Source organism: Dama dama, chromosome 1 (assembly GCF_033118175.1).
Source record: "Dama dama isolate Ldn47 chromosome 1, ASM3311817v1, whole genome shotgun sequence".
NCBI lineage: Eukaryota > Metazoa > Chordata > Mammalia > Artiodactyla > Cervidae > Dama > Dama dama.
This window is the reverse complement of record NC_083681.1, coordinates 72,324,063-72,341,949: the sequence shown is the minus strand read 5'-3', so window position 1 is coordinate 72,341,949 and position 17,887 is coordinate 72,324,063. Positions and strand designations below refer to the sequence as shown.

At 46.5% G+C, this 17,887-nt stretch overlaps 1 protein-coding gene across 1 annotated transcript; it reads right to left on the bottom strand.

The window, feature by feature from the left end:
* Positions 1-856: 856 nt before the first annotated feature.
* ACCSL (1-aminocyclopropane-1-carboxylate synthase homolog (inactive) like) lies at positions 857-11,371 on the bottom strand. Its single transcript, XM_061150104.1, has 14 exons — positions 10,931-11,371; positions 9,493-9,552; positions 8,975-9,045; positions 8,529-8,598; positions 8,237-8,303; positions 7,399-7,496; positions 7,069-7,146; positions 6,626-6,726; positions 5,352-5,441; positions 4,542-4,587; positions 4,304-4,445; positions 2,215-2,357; positions 1,975-2,128; positions 857-993 (listed from the first exon to the last, which is right to left on the bottom strand). Exons 1-14 carry the CDS (start codon positions 11,369-11,371, stop codon positions 857-859), a joined length of 1,698 nt encoding a protein of 565 aa, XP_061006087.1.
* Positions 11,372-17,887: the final 6,516 nt, after the last annotated feature.

Here is a 17,887-nt window from a genome sequence, read left to right as displayed (position 1 = left end):
AAAGCCATCAGTGGCTGCTAATAATTCTTCCAACATCTATAAAATGGTGGTAGTCCCCACTCTGCCCATTTTACCGCTCTGATGCTTAGACTAAACCTCAGATGTGCAAAGGCTTTGCAGAGAAATGCTCAGGAGGTATGATTTGAAGAGCTGGAAACCCTAGACATGAAAATGGAAGACTTCAGACTTGTCACCAGAGATTCATTTTAAAAGCCTTTCAAAAAGGCAAAAATGGAAAGAACTCACATTTGGAACCAGAAACATTTGAAACTATACTCTCAACTGGGCACGTAGCCACACATGTGTAAGGTGGGTGTGACTGGGTAAGGATCCTATGGGACACAGCATCCAACACCTAGAAAATGCTCTGCCAATTAGGGATCATGGTTTCCCTTCCTTGCTGGCCTGTCCTAGAAAGTATTCTTCACATATAACCTGCTTTACCTGCTTTACTATTTCAAAACTGAATTTAATATTTAATTTAAACTTAATTAAAAATTAAGCTTAAAAATCATCTAGCTCCCAAAAGGTCATATGAAGAATGTGAAATAAAACAGGCCTGCAATTTAAAGAATGTGGAGTTTATTAGATACAGAATATAAAAACTAACCCACCTAAACAGGGACCCAGAGAGCTCACTGTATTCTTCCACCAGGCTTTCTCACCAGAATCCCCATAAAAAGATTTTGCACACACGCAATGGCTTGTAGAGACTAAGAAGATGTAAAGCTTCCAGAATGACAGATGCTTAAGAGGGCTGATGGTGAGGTCAAACCCACTCATGCCTGGAGGAGCCCACTGTTTGTTTGGCCACAGCTCCAGGCTAGCACCCAGCCTTCCAGATCCGAGGCTGACATCAGGACTTCCTGAGAGCGGGGCTGGCTGGAGTCTCTGGCTGGGAGGTAGACACTTCCTCCTTCATTGCATCCTCCAGCTGCTTCACTCTACGCTCCTGCTCCTGCTCCACTAACACCTGCTGGAACCGACGCATGGCTAGAGGGTCCAAATGGAGACAGAGAAATACTTAGGGGTGTGCACATGGGCCCCTGGTACTTGCAGGTCCTAGCAGACCACCACAGAACCTTTGGTTCAGGGATGCTGAACTTGAGCCTTCCCTTTTGGGGGATAGATTTCCAAGTCTTCCTGCCACATTCCCTGTGGCTCTTTTTGGCTTCACTGTCACAGCCCCTGCCTGCCAGATTACCTTCATGACTCAAGATCAAATCCTGTCACCTAGCTTCTAGCCTTGGCCCCATTATTTTCTGTCTGCCTCTCGTGGCCTTTCACTCAGTCTACTTTCTACATTAACCCAAAAGATACATAACATAAATATTCATTGCTATGTTCCCAGCAGGTAGAACAGTGACCTGCATGTGTTGAGATGCAATAGATAAAATGAATGTCAGTTTCTGTAACCTTCAGAGGAGAATCCCAACTCCGCAGTATAGCATACAGGGCCTTGTAGGTCACACCCCATCTATCTCACCTAGTAGCCGGCAAGCTCTGCATGGGCAGAGATCCATTTCTGGGTAGCTCACAGTCCCAGTGCCTCTTCAATGACAGACACAGACCCGACACACCAAAAGCATAATATAATTCAAGTGCCTAACAGTTCCTTGTTTGCAAAGGAGCTTAAAGATATGGGCTTCCCTTCTGGTAAATAATCTGTTTGCAATGTGGGGGACCTGGGTTCAATCCCTGGGTTGGGAAGAACCCCTGGAGAAGGGAAAGGCTACCCACTCCAGTATTCTGGCCTGGAGAATTCCATGGACTACAGTGCATGGGGTCGCAAAGAATCGGACATGACTGAGCGACTTTCACTTAAAGGTATGAAAGTCGAAACAGAGGGCCTAGAAGGACTGGAGCTATATAGGCTGCTAAAGGTGAATAAGGGACGACTCCACTATTAGGTTACAGAGGAGTGGCTGGGGCATCTGTGAAGGATGCCAGGACTGGCAGTTCAACTCCACTCACCGATTCTTAGCAGGTGGGGCCTGGCTGCAAAGATGAGACGGAACCAGCCAGGCTCCTTACACATGAAGGTCTTGCCCGGGGACAAGATCAGCTTGTGGTCCAGGAAGCGGCGATGGAGGAGCAGCTCTTCCTCAAACGTGCATGGGTCCATGTACTGGGGAGGAGAGACGGACAGAGCTAAGCTCAAGACCCAGCCGGCAGATCTGCCCTTTAACACCCATCTTCACTCCCAGAGCTCACCTGTTTCAAGTTGATCCAGACATAGAGGCCGGAGCCACGATTGAGGAAAGGGACCTTCAATGCCTTTAGCTTGTGAGTGACATACCTGTGAGCCTCCTGCAGCCGCAAGTGATAACTGGGCAGGTATATATTGTCAATCCATTCTGAGTGGATGGAGGAAGAGAGCTGTTACATATTTCAGGGCTGAGATCTGCCAGAGGGCTCCTGACCAAATGCTCCCTCGCTGGGCTTCATGCCTGCTGATTCTATCCAACCCTGACTGTATCGTATTTGAGCTTATCATACCCAACACATGGGCTTCCCTGGTGGATCAGTGGTAAAGAACCCGCCTGCCAATACAGGAGGCGTGGGTTTGTTTCCTGGGTAGGGAAGATGCCCTGGAGAATGGAATGGCTACCCACTCCAGTATTCTTGCCTGGAGAATCCCATGGGCAGAGGAGCCTGGTGGGCTACAGTCCATGGGGTCACAAAGAGCCGGACACAATTAGCAACTAAACACCACCACCCATGACACCACTTCCATTGTGCGAGTTTGGGACACTAGGCTTCTCAATAGTTGTGTAGTAAAGTTATGTTTGAATTTACACCCTTGAGGCAAGAAGTTGAGGCATCCCCTAAATGGGGTTGATACTGCTGTTTTCAACCGGGCAAGTAGCTGCTACTCATAGCTCCCACACCTTCTGCTTTAGGCCCTAACAAATGGACTGTGAAGAACCTCATTATGCTTGGGGATGATCCTAGCACAACCATTTTCAGCACTGGAAGCACTTTAGAACCACCTGGGGAGCTTTTAAAAGGCCTAATGGACCAGGTTATATCCCCAGACATCTAACTCAGAATCTTTGTGGATGCAGCCTACATATTGGGCTTCCCTAGCAGCTCAGATGGTAAAGCACCTGTCTGCAATGCAGGAGACCTAGGGTTCGATCCTTGGGTTGGAAAGATCCCCTGGAGAAGTAAAGAGTAACCCATTCCAGTATCCTTGCCTGGAAAATCCATGGGCAGAGAAGCCTGGCAGGCTACAATCCATGGGGTCGCAAAAAGCTGGACATGACTGAATGACTAAATTCCCTACAAATTGGTATTTAAACTCTCCAGGTAATTCTCACGTGCATCCAAGATTGAGAACCAGTGTTCAAGAAGCTGGGAATCTGGTTTCTACCAAATATCAGAGGGCTTGGCACCATGCAGGGAGGCATCCAGTTGGATTTCTCCTATCTACCATTTTCTCCACCCAAAACTGAAAGCAGATTGTTTTCTAAACCAGATTATGTGATACCTTTTTTTCATGTATTCCTGCTCTCAATTTAAATCCCTGGGCCTGGCATCTGCTCTATGACAGGAAATTTTAAAAAAGGAGCCCTTATCTAAGTTTGAACCATGGCATTAAAAGTGGGAAATTCCCTCTGAAGCCAGCATTCACTTAAGATCCAAGAGGGAAGGTAAATTCCGGTGCCATAGATGTAGCAGCACCAGCTTGCCCAGACGGCCTCTCCTTTGGCCACCCTGGAAGATGAAGTTAAATCATATTTGAAGAGTCAGGGTGTTCCTTGGTAATCTTTGCCTGAAGTAAGCCAGGTTTGTGCTCAGTGTTCAGTCGTATCCAGCTCTTTGTGACCCCATGGACTGTAGCCCACCATGCTCCTCTGTCCATGGAATTTTCCAGGCAAGAATACAGGAGTGAGTTGCTATTTCTTCCTCCAGGGGATCTTCCAGACACAGAAATCCAACCTGCATCTCCTTCGTTGGCAGGCGAATTCTTCACCAACTGCGCCACCTGAACAGGAGGAAAAATTGACCTTCACATAAAGACCAATCTCTGAAGTTCCCACCTTCAAGTCCTAGAGTACAATTGACTATCCCTTTTCCAGACAGAGCACAAGCTACCAGATGGTCAGTATTTTAGACCCGCACCTCCATCTTCTTTCTATACCCGACTGCATCTGCCCTCCTATAAATGTCCTGTCCTACCACTGTTAAACCCGACACAGTGAACAGGGTCTCAGTGTACTGAAGGCATGTCAGAGGCCCATGCAGACCCAGAAACTCCCGGTGGCCATGAGGTCCAGCCTGGGACGGGGCTCAGTACCTCTGTCCTGAAGCAGCTGACGCAGCTTGTACTGGGTGATGCCAGAGATGCTGTGGAGGTAGCCAAAGGAGCTCATGGCCGAGGCCACCTCTCTGTTGTGGGTATACAGAGCGCCAAAGTGGAAGCCAGAGATGCAGAAATCCTAGAGGAAGAGAAGGGAAGGGAATACCCAGTTGGTCTGCCTTCCGCTCCTGGCTCCACTTCCTTCCCTACCCAAGGACAGGCAGCTGTGGCTCACCTTACTAGTGCCCCAGATCACGTGGGTCTTGTTGGGGTCAGGCAAACTGGAAAGGAAAGCATACAGTCAAGATGATGGAGAAATACTTGAAGGATGATGACATGCAGTCTATGAAGGGAAGATGAAAGTGGCCTTGAAGGCCTTCCTAGACAGAAGAACCTGGGGACCCAAAGTTCAAGACACAGTTGCCCCAGTTAAGCCAGGAAGTCAACAAAAGGTATCCTTGTGGCACTAGATGGGAGAGCTCTCAAGTGCCCACTGAACATAGTCAAGGACTCGCAGCCCGGCTCGGGGTCTTCCTACAGCGAGTCCAAAGCCACCTTCTTGGCAGTTGGCTCCTCATACAAGTGGACCACCATTTCTAGACTTTCCAAACATTTCTGAAATGTGTTCACCTATTTCTTTCTGCCCCACCTTTGATGAAGCTGCTCCTTCCACCAGGCATGCTCTTCTCTTGCCTTGCCTGCTAGATCCTATCCTAGGGCCAAATACCAACCCTTAAGAAAGTTCTCCTCTATTTCTCTTCTTTCCCTGTGCACTGCTCATCAAGAACTTCCTACCCTGACTTCCTGTAGGGCTTCACCTTGACTTTTGACCATTCTACCTTCTTCTTAAGCTATCTCCTGTACAAAATGGCATTTAGAGAAGACATTTTAGAGGACAAAGGAGGCTTTGCTCACTTTCACACTCCAGAAGGCTCTAAGCTCAGTTCTTGGCTCTCAGCCAAAGGAGTTTACTGCCCATGGACTCACCCTGCAAAAGCAGGAACTTCATGGTTCTCGTTCCCAACTCCCGCTGAGACCAACCCACCTCTTCATGCTCAGAACACTGTGGAATGTGATGGCTTCATCAAATACAGACAGCATGTACATCTCATCTACAATCACATGGAGGTTGTACCTGCAGGTTGGGTGAGAGAGAACAATTATCTAGGCTCTCTCTAATCGTTACACACACTTCATTTGTCAGGCTTCTCTGAACACAGATCAGACACTCCTAAGGCCCCAGAAGCCCATTCAAACTTTCCAAGAGGTGTGGTAAGGTAGAAGGGGGGGGGGGGTCTCTCCTTCACCAGAGGGGAACTTCCACCCTGACTTGGGGGTGCTAGAAAGGAACAGGACCTGAGGGACATACATGAGAAAATCCGATCCCACACTTCAACCATCAAATAGAGACTAGTGGTAGGGGCTGGGTGTCCCAGAGACATCTCCTCTGGTCTAGTCAGGAGCTCCCAGGACTTCCTGGCAGTCCAGTGGCTAAGACTCCATGCTCCCAATGCAAGGGGCTCAGATTCAATCCCTGGTCAGAAAACTGGATCCTGTGCACTGCAACTAAGACCTGGCGCATTAAATAAATAAATAAATAATTTGTAAAAGAGTTCCCACCTAGGGTCTGGTTCAAATAGGGGTATGAAGTGGGCTAAGTGCACACCTGCCTCTCCTCCTTTATTCTCCCAGCAGTGCTCTGAAGCTGTACTGTTACCTCTATTTCACAGGAAGAAACTGGTTTCTGAGACAGAAAGTTAATCCCTCCCCTAGCACATGCTAGAGCTAGCATGGAGCGCACCCCAGCACTCTTCCTCTTGTCCCCGCGTGCTGCCATTAGCTGGTCTGGATTCATTATGAAGTTTGACTACACGTTTCTTCTTGACCGTGGAAGATCATCTTCCCTAAGAAGGCTACTTCCAGACTTCAGAGATATTAATAACTGATGTTAACATGTTCTTAGAAACAGGGGCCAGGAAATTCTAGAGAGACTCACCTTCCTCGGCACCTCAAGCCAAGGAGTTTGGGAAATGGATGCAGGAAGAGCTTATGCTACGAGGGGTGGGAAATAACAGGGGGGTATGACTGTCAGGTGGGTATGTGCACACAGGCAAAGGCTGGAAAGGAAGTGGCAAAGTCTAAAGCAGGGAGCATGTGGCTGCCTTTTCCTTCGTGTCCATTTCAGTTAGTTGCCCATAACTGCAGAGCTCACTACGCAGTGAGAGTGTTTACGGTGTATTATTTCCGGTTCTGACTCCTTGACTGTGAGTGATGGGAACCCTTCTCATGGACTTCATCTCAAGGGGGAGGAAGTCATACTTCTTGGCAAATTCCAGATATTCCATCATGGAGTCTTGGGAGTAGACGTCTCCCAGAGGATTCTGAGGGTTGATTAGCACAAGACCTCTGACTTTTTTCCCCTGAAAAGAACCAAGCATAATCAAGTGAACACAAACCCTTCACCTCTACATCAAGTTCTGCTGAAGGTCAAGGCCAGGGCGCCGAGTAGGATCGGACACCTCATCAAGGCCTCGGTGGGCAATTGGAGGAGCAAGTACCATGGTGCCCGCAGAGGGGAAAAAGACGGAGCTCTGGGGGCCACACCCAGGGCTCAGGGCTCCTCAGGGGATGTGCCCTGGGACGCTGCCTCTTTTGAAGAAGGCGCCCACACTGTCTTGGTGAACAAGTTATCCCACTGTCTCCATATTCAGCCCCTTTCCGGAGCAGCAGTGCCCACCCTGAAGACCCGGTTCCCACCTCACCTCAATCTTAGCCCCGAGCAGGGCTTGCTCCAGCTTGTCCACAGTGAGCTGGAAGGGATAGCCGTTCGCTTCAGTGACCTGGAAGACAGACCCAGCCTGAGAACCACCTATCTGGAAGCTTCCAGGCCTGGATTCCTCATTCCTAGAAACCCTGAACAATCCTCTCCCTTCATACCCAGGGACTAGTCCCACGTGCCCTTTTGGCCCAATTTCTCCATCCTTCTCCCATAATTTATACGGGAGAAGAGCAAGACCAACCTCCACCTTGGCAATGCCTAGACTGTCCCCTTGCCTGGGTCGGTTGAGCAGGGGAAGGAGGCCCACACTGACCTGACTCTCCAGGTGGACAGGAATCAGCTTGACTTTTGAATACAGGTGGGTACTAAAGGCGAAGCCCCCATAGAAGGGGGTGGGGACTAGAAAGGCCTCTGGAAGCAGAGAGAGAGTGCTGTTAGGTCAGAGTCTCCCAGTGAGAACATGCAGGACCCCCAGATCAGCAGCAACACAGCTCTCAGAGAAGGTTTCTTCTGTAATCCCTCCAACTTGGGGGTGAGTGCTTTGCAGCACAGGCTCTGTATACATAAGTGTAAGTGTCAGTCAATCAGTCGTGTCCAACTGTGCAACCCCATGGACTGTAGCCCACCAGGCTCCTCTGTCCATGGAATTCTCCATACAAGAAGACTGAAGTGGGTTGCCATTTCCTTCTCCAGGGGATCTTCCCAACCCAGGGATTGAACCCAAGTCTCTGAAGTCTCCTGTACTGGCAGGTGGATTCTTTACCATTAGCACCACCTGGGAAACTCCACAGACACACAACCTGCTGTGTGTTGAAGAGATAGAACATCTGTATTGTCTAAGCCAATTGATTAGGGCTCTCTGTATGGGGGTGAGACCAAAAGTCCAACTAATACTAGACAGAGTTGGCTCCAGATGTCACCATTCCTGGGGCAGACGGGAGGCCTGTAACATGCCCATATTAAATGGGAATTCAAATCCCTCAATCCTGCAGAAATAGTAGGAAGATGCTCTAATCGGTGCAGGAGGCACCCCAGCACTTCAGGAGAAAGGTCTTCAGTCACGACCCTCTACTCCCTCAAGGCCCAGGGCCCATGCGCGCCTGCCCACATGGGGCTGTGTCCCTGAGGGAGCTCAGAGTCTGCTGACTTACCACCTGGATCACACAGAACCATGGCCAGTGCAGAGAAGACAGCAGAGCAGCCATTTAGAATAACCACCTGAAGAAGATACACAGAAGGCAGAAGCTGAAAACCAATCCTCGTGTAAGAGGGATCGGTCCCCCATCTCCCTCCCCGCTGGGCGGACAGACATAAGGAGTCTCCTCAGCAAGGACCCCCTGGCCTTCACTCGGCCCTGACTCTGAGAGGCTCTTCTGGAAATGCAGAGGTCCCCAAGAATATGGTCCTCCACCACGGTGTCAGGAAGGCTAGAAAGAGACTCACATTTTCTGGGTCAAGGAACTCAGGTGTCTTACAGTAGAAGGTCAGGAACCGGGCCACTTCTTTCCGCAGGCTGTGGACAGACCCAGACAGACTGGTGGTTCCCAGGATTGGCCCTGGGCTTTCCCCACAGCCTAGGCTTCAGTCTTTTCATGAGAGCAAAGCGTGCAACCTCGGGGTCCTTACAGGGTGAACAGGGGACTGAGGCTTTCAGCTCCCCAGGAGACACAGACATGAAGAGTAGGGACAAAAACTTGGGTCTCTTGAATGATAGAGCAGTGCTATTTCTACCACACCAGCTTGCCTGCTATGATAGTCTACACTAGGCATTTTCTAGAAGTCATTACCCCCCAAAATAGGTAGGCACCCAGCAGAGAACCTGGAAGTCTTTCCCTGGATGAGGATGGGTGCCGGTAGACCAGAAGACCCCAGGTCCAGGGGCTACTTACAATGGTTGCCCTCTCCAATCAGTGTACTGCAGTAGATCTTCATCAATGTAGGTCATGTCACTCTGACTCAACTGTTGACAAATAGAGTGTGAGCACGGCCAGACCAGGGATGCCCAAGAGGCTTCATCCTACTCCTAGGACGCCCATGGGTGTAGGACAAACCTCCCAGAGGGAAATGGGCCTACATGCTACATGCTCCCTGATGAACAGAGGTTTCAGGCTTCGTGTCAAAGATGATACAACTAGATCTCCCCTGGGACGTGTCCGACAACCTCCCCAACCCCACATTTGATCTAGACGCTCCCTTGGCAGTTTACCCACCACATACCCATCCGGAGAAAACTTCCCAACACAGCAAGGCCAGTCAGCAGGTTAGATGTGCTATTCTAGAAGCTATTTCCCCACTCCCTTCCTCAAACTCCTAAGTCTTATTCCTGTGTCTACCATGTGCTAAAAGACCATTCTTGGGGGACCTGGGCCTGAAGGTGGGTCCCAACACAGGCTGGAACGTGGCTTACCCTCTCAGCCAGCAGATCAGTACAGAGCTTGTTCTCACTGGTACCAAGGTTGATGTAGCCCTGGAGATAGATGGAATCGAAGGTCAGTCCTCTTGCCCTGCCCACCATGGACCCCTTTAAACAGGTCATAATTACTCATCTGGATGAGCCCAAATGGAGGTCTCCTTGCTTCATGAAGCAAATAAAATCCATGTTTGACAATCTTAATATTAGAAAAATTTCCACAAATTCTCCCAAATCTTACAGCTTGCAAACTTCCCTTTTTAGAGCCATATATTGGGTTTGCCAAAAAGACCATTCAGTTAATGAGTATGTTGTTCCAATAAAGTTCTCGGTGAAAATGAAAAGTGTCTTATTTTTATTCAAAACTGAATGAAGTTTTGGCCAACCCACTAGATAAGTAATAATAGTTATATTATGTACCAGCCATCATTCACTGAGCTCCTATATTCTAGACATTAGACTAAGTGGTTCATGTCAAATGCCTTAATTCTCAAAACTCCTGAGAAAATGCTCTGATCTCTGCTCAAAGAGAGTAAAGCTCAGAAAGGTTGAATAAACTACACTAGCCACATGATCTTGGTGATGAGCAGCATCTCACCTGACTGGCCCCAGAGTCTGGCTCCTTACCCAGGCCCTGCCCATATCACCCCTGCCATCTCCACCTCCATGGAAGGGCCCCTTCAAGTTCCTGGAAGAAGCATGGCCCCTCAGAGGCTGATCAGGATACCCAACTCATTTGAGCCCCAGAAAAGCAGATGGCCATTGGCCGCACATCCCTTGGGTGGAAACAGAACGAAAGGTGAGGCTACTGTGGCCCTCTGTCCTCTGAATGGAGAACTGTTGGGACCCTCCCTTGCTGGAAGCCTTTTCTTGATCCCATCACCACTGGGATAACATCCCAACATCTTACAATGGCCCAATCCCATCCATACCTCTGTCACAGCCTCACCATCTCTATTCAAGCCACACAGGCCTCTTTTCCCAATCACTCCAAGCTCTTCTCACCTTGAAGCTTTCACCCATGCTGTTCCTGGAGGACCCCTACCTTACCCCCATCACTTGACTGACTGATTCGACCTTTAAACCATCCTCCCTGACCACCCAAAGCAGGCAGCCCCTTAGTGCTCTTGGGAACACTATTCACATCTGTTTCCCCAATGACTGATTGATATCTGTTACTAGACTGAGTTCCACAAGGGTAGGTTCACTTACTATAGTGACCACAGTGATTCCCGGTGGATAAGAGCTAGGACAGGAGGGGAAACCAGGCCCAGCTTGTCAACTTTCCTGTGCCCACCCCCTCACCTTCAGGGGACAATAGCACCTACTCCATGGGACTGGGGAAAAAAAAAATCACTGAGAATGCACAGTTCTTGGCACAGGACTCAGTAAATCCTAGTGATGGGGGCCCTCGAGTGTGTCCCCCCATCCTCACCAAGGTGTTCTTGTCCTTGTGGTATTTGTTTCCTTGGTAGGTGTCGTAGTCCCGGAAGCTCAAGTCGTATAAGGCAGAGATGTCAATCCCACGGTTGGACAGGTCATAGCTGATTACTGTATTTTCAAAATCACTCTCTTGGTAGAACATCTGGCCCGTCTGCCTAGATGTTTGGACTGGCTGCCCACCTCCAACATCACCTCTGGAGTCCGTGGATGTGCAAGGTGGTTGGAAGCTCTGAGCCCCAGCCGGCAGGAAACTGATGATCTGGAACAATAAGCGACCCAGGAGAGCCTCCTGCTCCCTGATGGCCTGACCGTCCTGCTGCTGAGGTCTGGTTGTCAGGTGCATGATGTGATCCTCCACAGTCTGCCGCAAGGTCAGCACCATCTCCATCAGCTGGGTGTGGATGCTGCGGTATCTGAGGGCCTGGTCCCTCATCGGGACACAGGGCGTGTGGGGGGTATGTGATGGGCCACTCGTGCCCTGGGTGTTCCCATTGGCCTCACCAGGCTGGCTGGAACCTGCAGAGAGAGACCACGCACTACAGCAAAGGAGACTTCCTGAACCTCAGGCCCAGGTGTGACCTCAGGCTGGCCACCAGTTCCTTCTACCTCCGCACCTTGGTTACAGGTCCAAACTGGTTGAGGAAGGGCTATCTACTCATTCAAGGGCAATGCCTAAGTGGCCCCAAGCTCAGACATTGGAGCACTGGACTTAAGTGTCGTTAATATGTGTTCTTAGGAACAACCTTAGGGTCCACTTCAAGAAAAAGGAGAAATTGAAGAGGTAGGCCATGCATTCTTCAATCAGAGTGATTCCTGCTTTATACAGCTCTAAGGAAGAAAAGGGATTCTGCTGCTAAAAACAAAAACCAAAAATAAAAACAACAAACCAAAAGCCTAAATCATTCTACTAGACTAGGGGAAAGGAAACTACTGCCCAGGGACCAAACCAGCCTTCCATTTGCCTTTGTAAATAAAGTTTTATTGGAGCATAGTCATGGTCACTTGTTTGCGTGTTATCTATGCCTGCCTTTGTACCTTACCAGCAGAGTTGAATAGTCGTATCACAGACCGCCTGGCTCACAGGGCCTAATATGGCTACTATCTTGCCTGTTACAGAAAAAGTTTGCCAAGGCTTGTTCTAGAACATCATTCCTTTTATTTTTCCATTTTCCCCCCAAGTTGGTCATACCAGATGTTCAAAACTCAGTTCTTTCATCCTCCTACTTTGTACCACTTCTTATAAACACCTTCAACCTGCTCACAGTGCCAGCTGCCTTGGACATCCATCACCAGTAACCATGGGCAAGATACATGGTTCTCGAATTTTAAAGTCCACCAGAATCACTTACAGGGTTTGTAAGGATGCAATGCTAGTCCTCATCACTGGACTTTCTTTCAGGGGTTTTGGGGTGGAGCCTGAGTAATTGCAGTTCTAACAAAGTTCCTAGGACTATATGTTCTGAACCTCTATTCAGCCCAACCTTCTGTCTAAAAAGAAGTCTAAATGCTGGATAAGACTTTGTACACCTTTGTAAAGCCTCAAAGAATTAAAAAAAAATAATAATCAGACATTAAGAAGCCAGGAGATATGAAAATGTGAGGCTGACCACTGCCTCTTATTCATTGTAAAATAATCCTCATATCCTCAGTCACTGAAATCTCTTTTTCTAAGAATCTAGACTTACACACTTTCTACCAAATGCCATCTTCTAAGTTTTTCTACATTATATCCCCTCCACATATGCTAAACCTTTTTACTTCTTTTACAGTTTGTGGGACCAGCATTTCAAAATACTGGACTACTCTGCCCAACCTCTCTAAACCATCTTTAGTCTGCTTGTGATATTCCCATAACAACCTATACTTCTCTGTAATGACACTTCATTTTGTTACTTGTTCAGTATCTGCCCGGGTCAGCCTTCATCATCACATCCTTAGCACAGTGTCTGGCATACAGGTAACTAGCAGGAGAGGCACAGCCATAGGGACGTAGCTGTCAGTGAAGAGATAGGCCATGACTGGAGACTGCGACCTATGGAAGATGGAGTGACAGTTGGATGAAGCCACGGGACAAACAGGTACCAAGTCCTGACTTAGGAAGCCAACCTTTCATCAGTGATACAGAGAACTTCTCTCACCGCTATTAGAAACATAATGTTTAGATAGAAATTGAACAAGTTTTTCTTATTCCTGGACTAACACTTGTTTCACAAGCAAAAGCTTTGCTCTGGCCGAAGTTCCATCCCCTAGAAGTAACAGGGTCATTGCAATGGGGCTCTCAACCCTGGGGGTGAGAAGGTCACACTGTCCTCCAGGAACTTGGGTAGCCTTCAGTGTCCTTCCATCCACCCAGCCCTCAGTCATCGACCTCAGGTTCACAGGAAACAGGGATCAGGCTGGGGCAGGAAACTGGAGGTCAGTGTGGCCCAACAAGCCACTGGAGGAGGGAGACTGGCTGCAATTAGAGCTCTTCAGGCAGAGGCCAAGGCAAGTAACTGCAGAAAGTATATTTTCCTGGCAAATGTATTTTCTGATAAGGTAGTGAGTATGCAGCAAGGCTGAGGGAAAACCAAGAAGTCAGACCTCCACTAAGACTTATCTTTTCTATAAGAAAGCCTATTGTGACTGACATTGTTCCACAAAGGCCATGATGTCCCTAAATCTCAGCCCTAAATTGTCTGGTGTTGGGATACACAAACTCTCAAGTCTTCTTGGCTACACCCATGGTTTCAATACTTCTCACCTTTAAACCATTTTCCTCCCAAAGCATACACAGGGGACTTCTATAAAAGCAGTATCTCAGAACAAGCCCAGCTGGTGCCCTCTGATAAGAGCTGAAAGACAGATCTTAAACAGTAAAAACCGAGAACAGGGAATGAATATGGGGAATAAACTAGGAACAAGCTAGTCTCCTGTTCATTTGGGATGCCAGTACATGGGTATACCATTTATACCAGGATACTTCTCCCTCTTTCTTTAGTACCCTACAAGCCCTTCTAGTTCGATCTGCCATCGGGCCTTCCTTCCCCTTGCCACGCACAAGCCATCTCCGGTCTCTCAGTACCCTAACCTAATTGAGATTCTTCCTTCTCAATGTAGTAACTAAGATTACTACACAATAATTACTATATAATGATAAAGACTGTCAAGTCTTCTTTATGTCTTCCCATGAAGCAAGGTGTTTCGGGAGTATAGATCCCCAAATACAAGTTGTAAAACTCAGGTAAAAGCAGCCTTGAGAAGTCTGGATTCTGTTACCACTCACCAACTGTAGGATGTTGGAAGAATTCTGCCTCCTGTCTGAGCATCAGTTACTCATATCAGGTGAGAAAGTCGCTCTTTGTGTCCGACTCTTTGCAACCCCATGGACTATGCAGTCCATGGAATTCTTCAGGCCAGAATACTGGAATGGGTAGCTGTTCCCTTCTCCAGAGGCTCTTCCCAACCCAGGGATCGAACCCAGGTCCCCCACATTGCAGGTGGATTCTTTTCCAGGTCAGCTACCGGGGAATCCTGATACTCACCTCAAATAGAGGTAAAATTGAAACGCAATGAAGGCAAGGAACTTCTAGTGTGCCATAGTAAAACCAAGATTTAAACTTCAGCCCTCTGATGTTAGCCCAGAACTCCTGGGAAGAGAGTGAACTGGCATAAAACCAGCCCTAGCACAGACTCCAGCCTGGTTCTGTGCATATTCACATGACATAATGTGCCCTAGAAGTCCCAAATTCTGAAGCTGGATTAACTTCATCCAACAGTACTGTCATCTTGTGCTATTGGTGACTCAAAGTCCCTGGACAGAAGGAAACAAGTGCTCTGGGAGCAGTATACCTCAGATTTTAGATTTCTCACGAGGATGATTTTTCGAATACAGCATCCAGCACACAGAAAATCTAGACACATGAATCAACAGCATGGGCTAAAACCAGCAGAGACAGCGAAGACCAACTAGACGTGAGGTGCTAGGAGTCACCTGTAAAAACATTGCTTTTCTGTTCAAGGAGATAAAACCCAAGCCCGAAACCTGGCAAAAATTAGAAGCTGTTAAAATGATAGATCTAAAGAAAACAGGAGATTCTAGATCACCTGTTGTTAAAACACAGTCACTGAAAATTTAAAGCCTCAATGGAAAAGGCTTAGTGGCATATTAGATACAACTAAAGAGAAAGTTAGTGACCTGGAAAGAGAGGCTGGAAAAACTTTCTAGAATGTGGAATGAAGACACAGAAGAAACATAGAAAATATAAAATCTAAAGCACACATACACATATACATACTCATTTGGAGTCCCAAAGGAAGAGAAAATGGGGCAGAAGAGAAGCAATTTGGACAGGATGTTTCATCAGTGCCAAATAACCAGGCACCAAGGAGGTAAAAAAATGCAAATTAGGATAAATTATATAATTATATATTATATATATATATATATATATATATATATAGCTTCTTTTTTGAAGCTACAAAAAATACAAGACAAAGAAACATTTCAAAAGCAGCCAAGAAAAAAAGTTATCTTAAAAGGAATCACAGACCAAAAGCTGGTATTAGCAACAGCGGAAACCTGAAGTTAGTGACATGCTATTGTCAACATACTGAAAGGAAATAACTCCCAATCTGAAATCTTGTAGCCATCACACATCTCCGCTTCGACCGGCAGTACCAATTTCTCCCGCTAGAGGGGTTGGACTTAACTACAGAGGACCTTCTAATCAGAGCAAGTAGTGAGAGGTGGAAGAGGACAGACACTACTAATCAGAGCAAATAGGTTCACCTCTAAAAGCTAAAGCCAACTGAGAGAAAGAAACCAGACAAGGTCCATACCGTACAGTTCTACTTATGGGACAACTAAAAGTAATTGGTAATGATAGAAGTCAGAACAGTAGCTCCCTGGAGAGGAGGTTGGGAAATTGACTGTAATGGGATGCAGGAAACTTTCTGGGGAGATGATATGAACATATCTTAATAGGGTGATGCTTACATGGCTGCAACCATATGTCAAAGCTCAAGGTGTACTCATGAATTTTGCTATATTTAAGGAGGTTTTTAAGATGCAGGTATAGTTAATTTAAGGCTTTGTTGTTGCTGTTTGGTCACTAAGTTGTGTCTGATCCTGCAACTCCATGGACTATAGTCCATCAGATTCCTCTGTCCATGGGATTCCCCAGGCAAGAATACTGGAGCCGGTGGCCATTTCCTTCTCCAGGGGATCTTCCCAACTCAGGGGTCAGATCCAAGTCTCCTGCATTACAGGCAGTTTCTTTACCACTGAGCCATCTGGGAAGCCCAATTTAAGGCTCTATTAGATTATAAATAGCTAAATAAGTTTATCTCCAATGCGAGCCCTTCCAGTGTAAAGATCACTATGGGAATAGGCCCCAACTATGCAGAGGGATATTTGCATGATTAATTTATAGTATAAAAAAACAAAGCGACAGTTCTTGAGAGACAAGCATCGCTAACTTAGTCAAGAAAAATGAGAGAAAGCACGTGCACTGAAATAAGATGAACTAAAGACTATTTTGCACTATTCTAATGGATATGATTAAGTCTGGAAAAAATGGATAATCTAATTTAAAAATGTAGTTAATTATTCATAGTCCCAGATAAGAAATAAAATCTAAGCAAATCAGTTTCCATAGACATTATCAAAGAGTTAGGTCTCTTGAAGAATATCTGGCCCAGAGGGTCTCATAAGGAAATTCTATCATACATATAAAGGAGTATATTATCCCAGTGCTATTAAACTAGAGAAAAGGAAAATCTGCATTTCATAATCAAATAAACAATGATATCTAGACTTGATGAATTTTATATGAAGAACTACAGACAAATCTATGGACAAATGATTAGATTACCAATACTTAAAACTGAATAGCACCTAGCAAGCAGAATCTATCAACATAATAAAATAACCTTTCAACCAAGTGGGGTCATATTGAGAATGGAAGTTCAATTCTATGACTTCCATTAACTTTTCATTAGTAGATCTTAAGGGAATAAAAGTCACTTGATCTACAGATGCTATAAAGACGTCTGACAAAATTAGACACCCATTCTTGATTTAAACAACTTAATACAATGAATGGCCACCTCTTTAACATAAGACATCTCTCAGCCAAAAAGCCAGCCTCCAACTTAGCTGAGGAACAGAAGGGTTTGAAATCCTAAACAAGAGATAAGGTTGCCCATGGTCACTGTAAAATACCTAACATTTCACCAGAGGTCCCAGCCAAAAATATTAGGCAAGGAAAGGAATTAGAGTTAAAAATAGGAAATTTGAGTTAACACTATCCACAGATTACTTAATGTCTACTTGGAAGACACAAAAGAATTAATAGATGCTTTACAAGAGAATTTAGTATAGTTATAGACTAGGACCCCATTTCATCTTTTTTTTTTTTCCCCCTTTGACTGTTTAGCATGCAGGGATCTTAATTCCCCAACCAGGGATCGAACCCATGACCCCTGCAGTGGAAGCGTGAAGCCTTAACCATTGAGCCAGGGAAATACCCCCAGTTCATCTTTTTGTAAATGAAGGTTTATTGGAACACAACTACACCCATGTGGCACACACACTGGCTAAACTTTGGTAGACTATACTAGTAGAAAATGAAGAGACAGTTCTTGAGAGATGCAAGCAGAGCTAACTTAGCCAAGGGAAAAAAGAGAAAGCGCAAGCACCAAAATAAGATGACCTTAGACCAGCGTTTTCAACCCAGGTCACTTACCTAATTAGAGAGCTTAGTGACTTCCCAGAAGCCCCAACCACATGCAGCTTTATTTTCACTTAATCCTGGCTGCTAGGAGGTGAGAGTTATCCACAATTTGCAGATTGAGTGAATAAGGACATAATTTATAATAGCCTGTTGAATTTAACACAATCCCCTAATATACCCAGCCTGAGTACGAATGGTGTAAGATTTTGGGAGGGGTCACAGACCCTTCGAAA

Excerpts from the sequence above, each read along its gene's own strand:
- ACCSL (XM_061150104.1), bottom strand. The coding sequence starts at position 11,371 with ATGAGGGACCAGGCCCTCAGATACCGCAGCATCCACACCCAGCTGATG. Across the intron at positions 9,553-10,930 it reads ACAAGGACAAGAACACCTTG|GGCTACATCAACCTTGGTAC; the intron begins GTGAGGATGGGG and ends ATCTATCTCCAG. Across the intron at positions 8,304-8,528 it reads AGTTCCTTGACCCAGAAAAT|GTGGTTATTCTAAATGGCTG; the intron begins GTGAGTCTCTTT and ends TATCTTCTTCAG.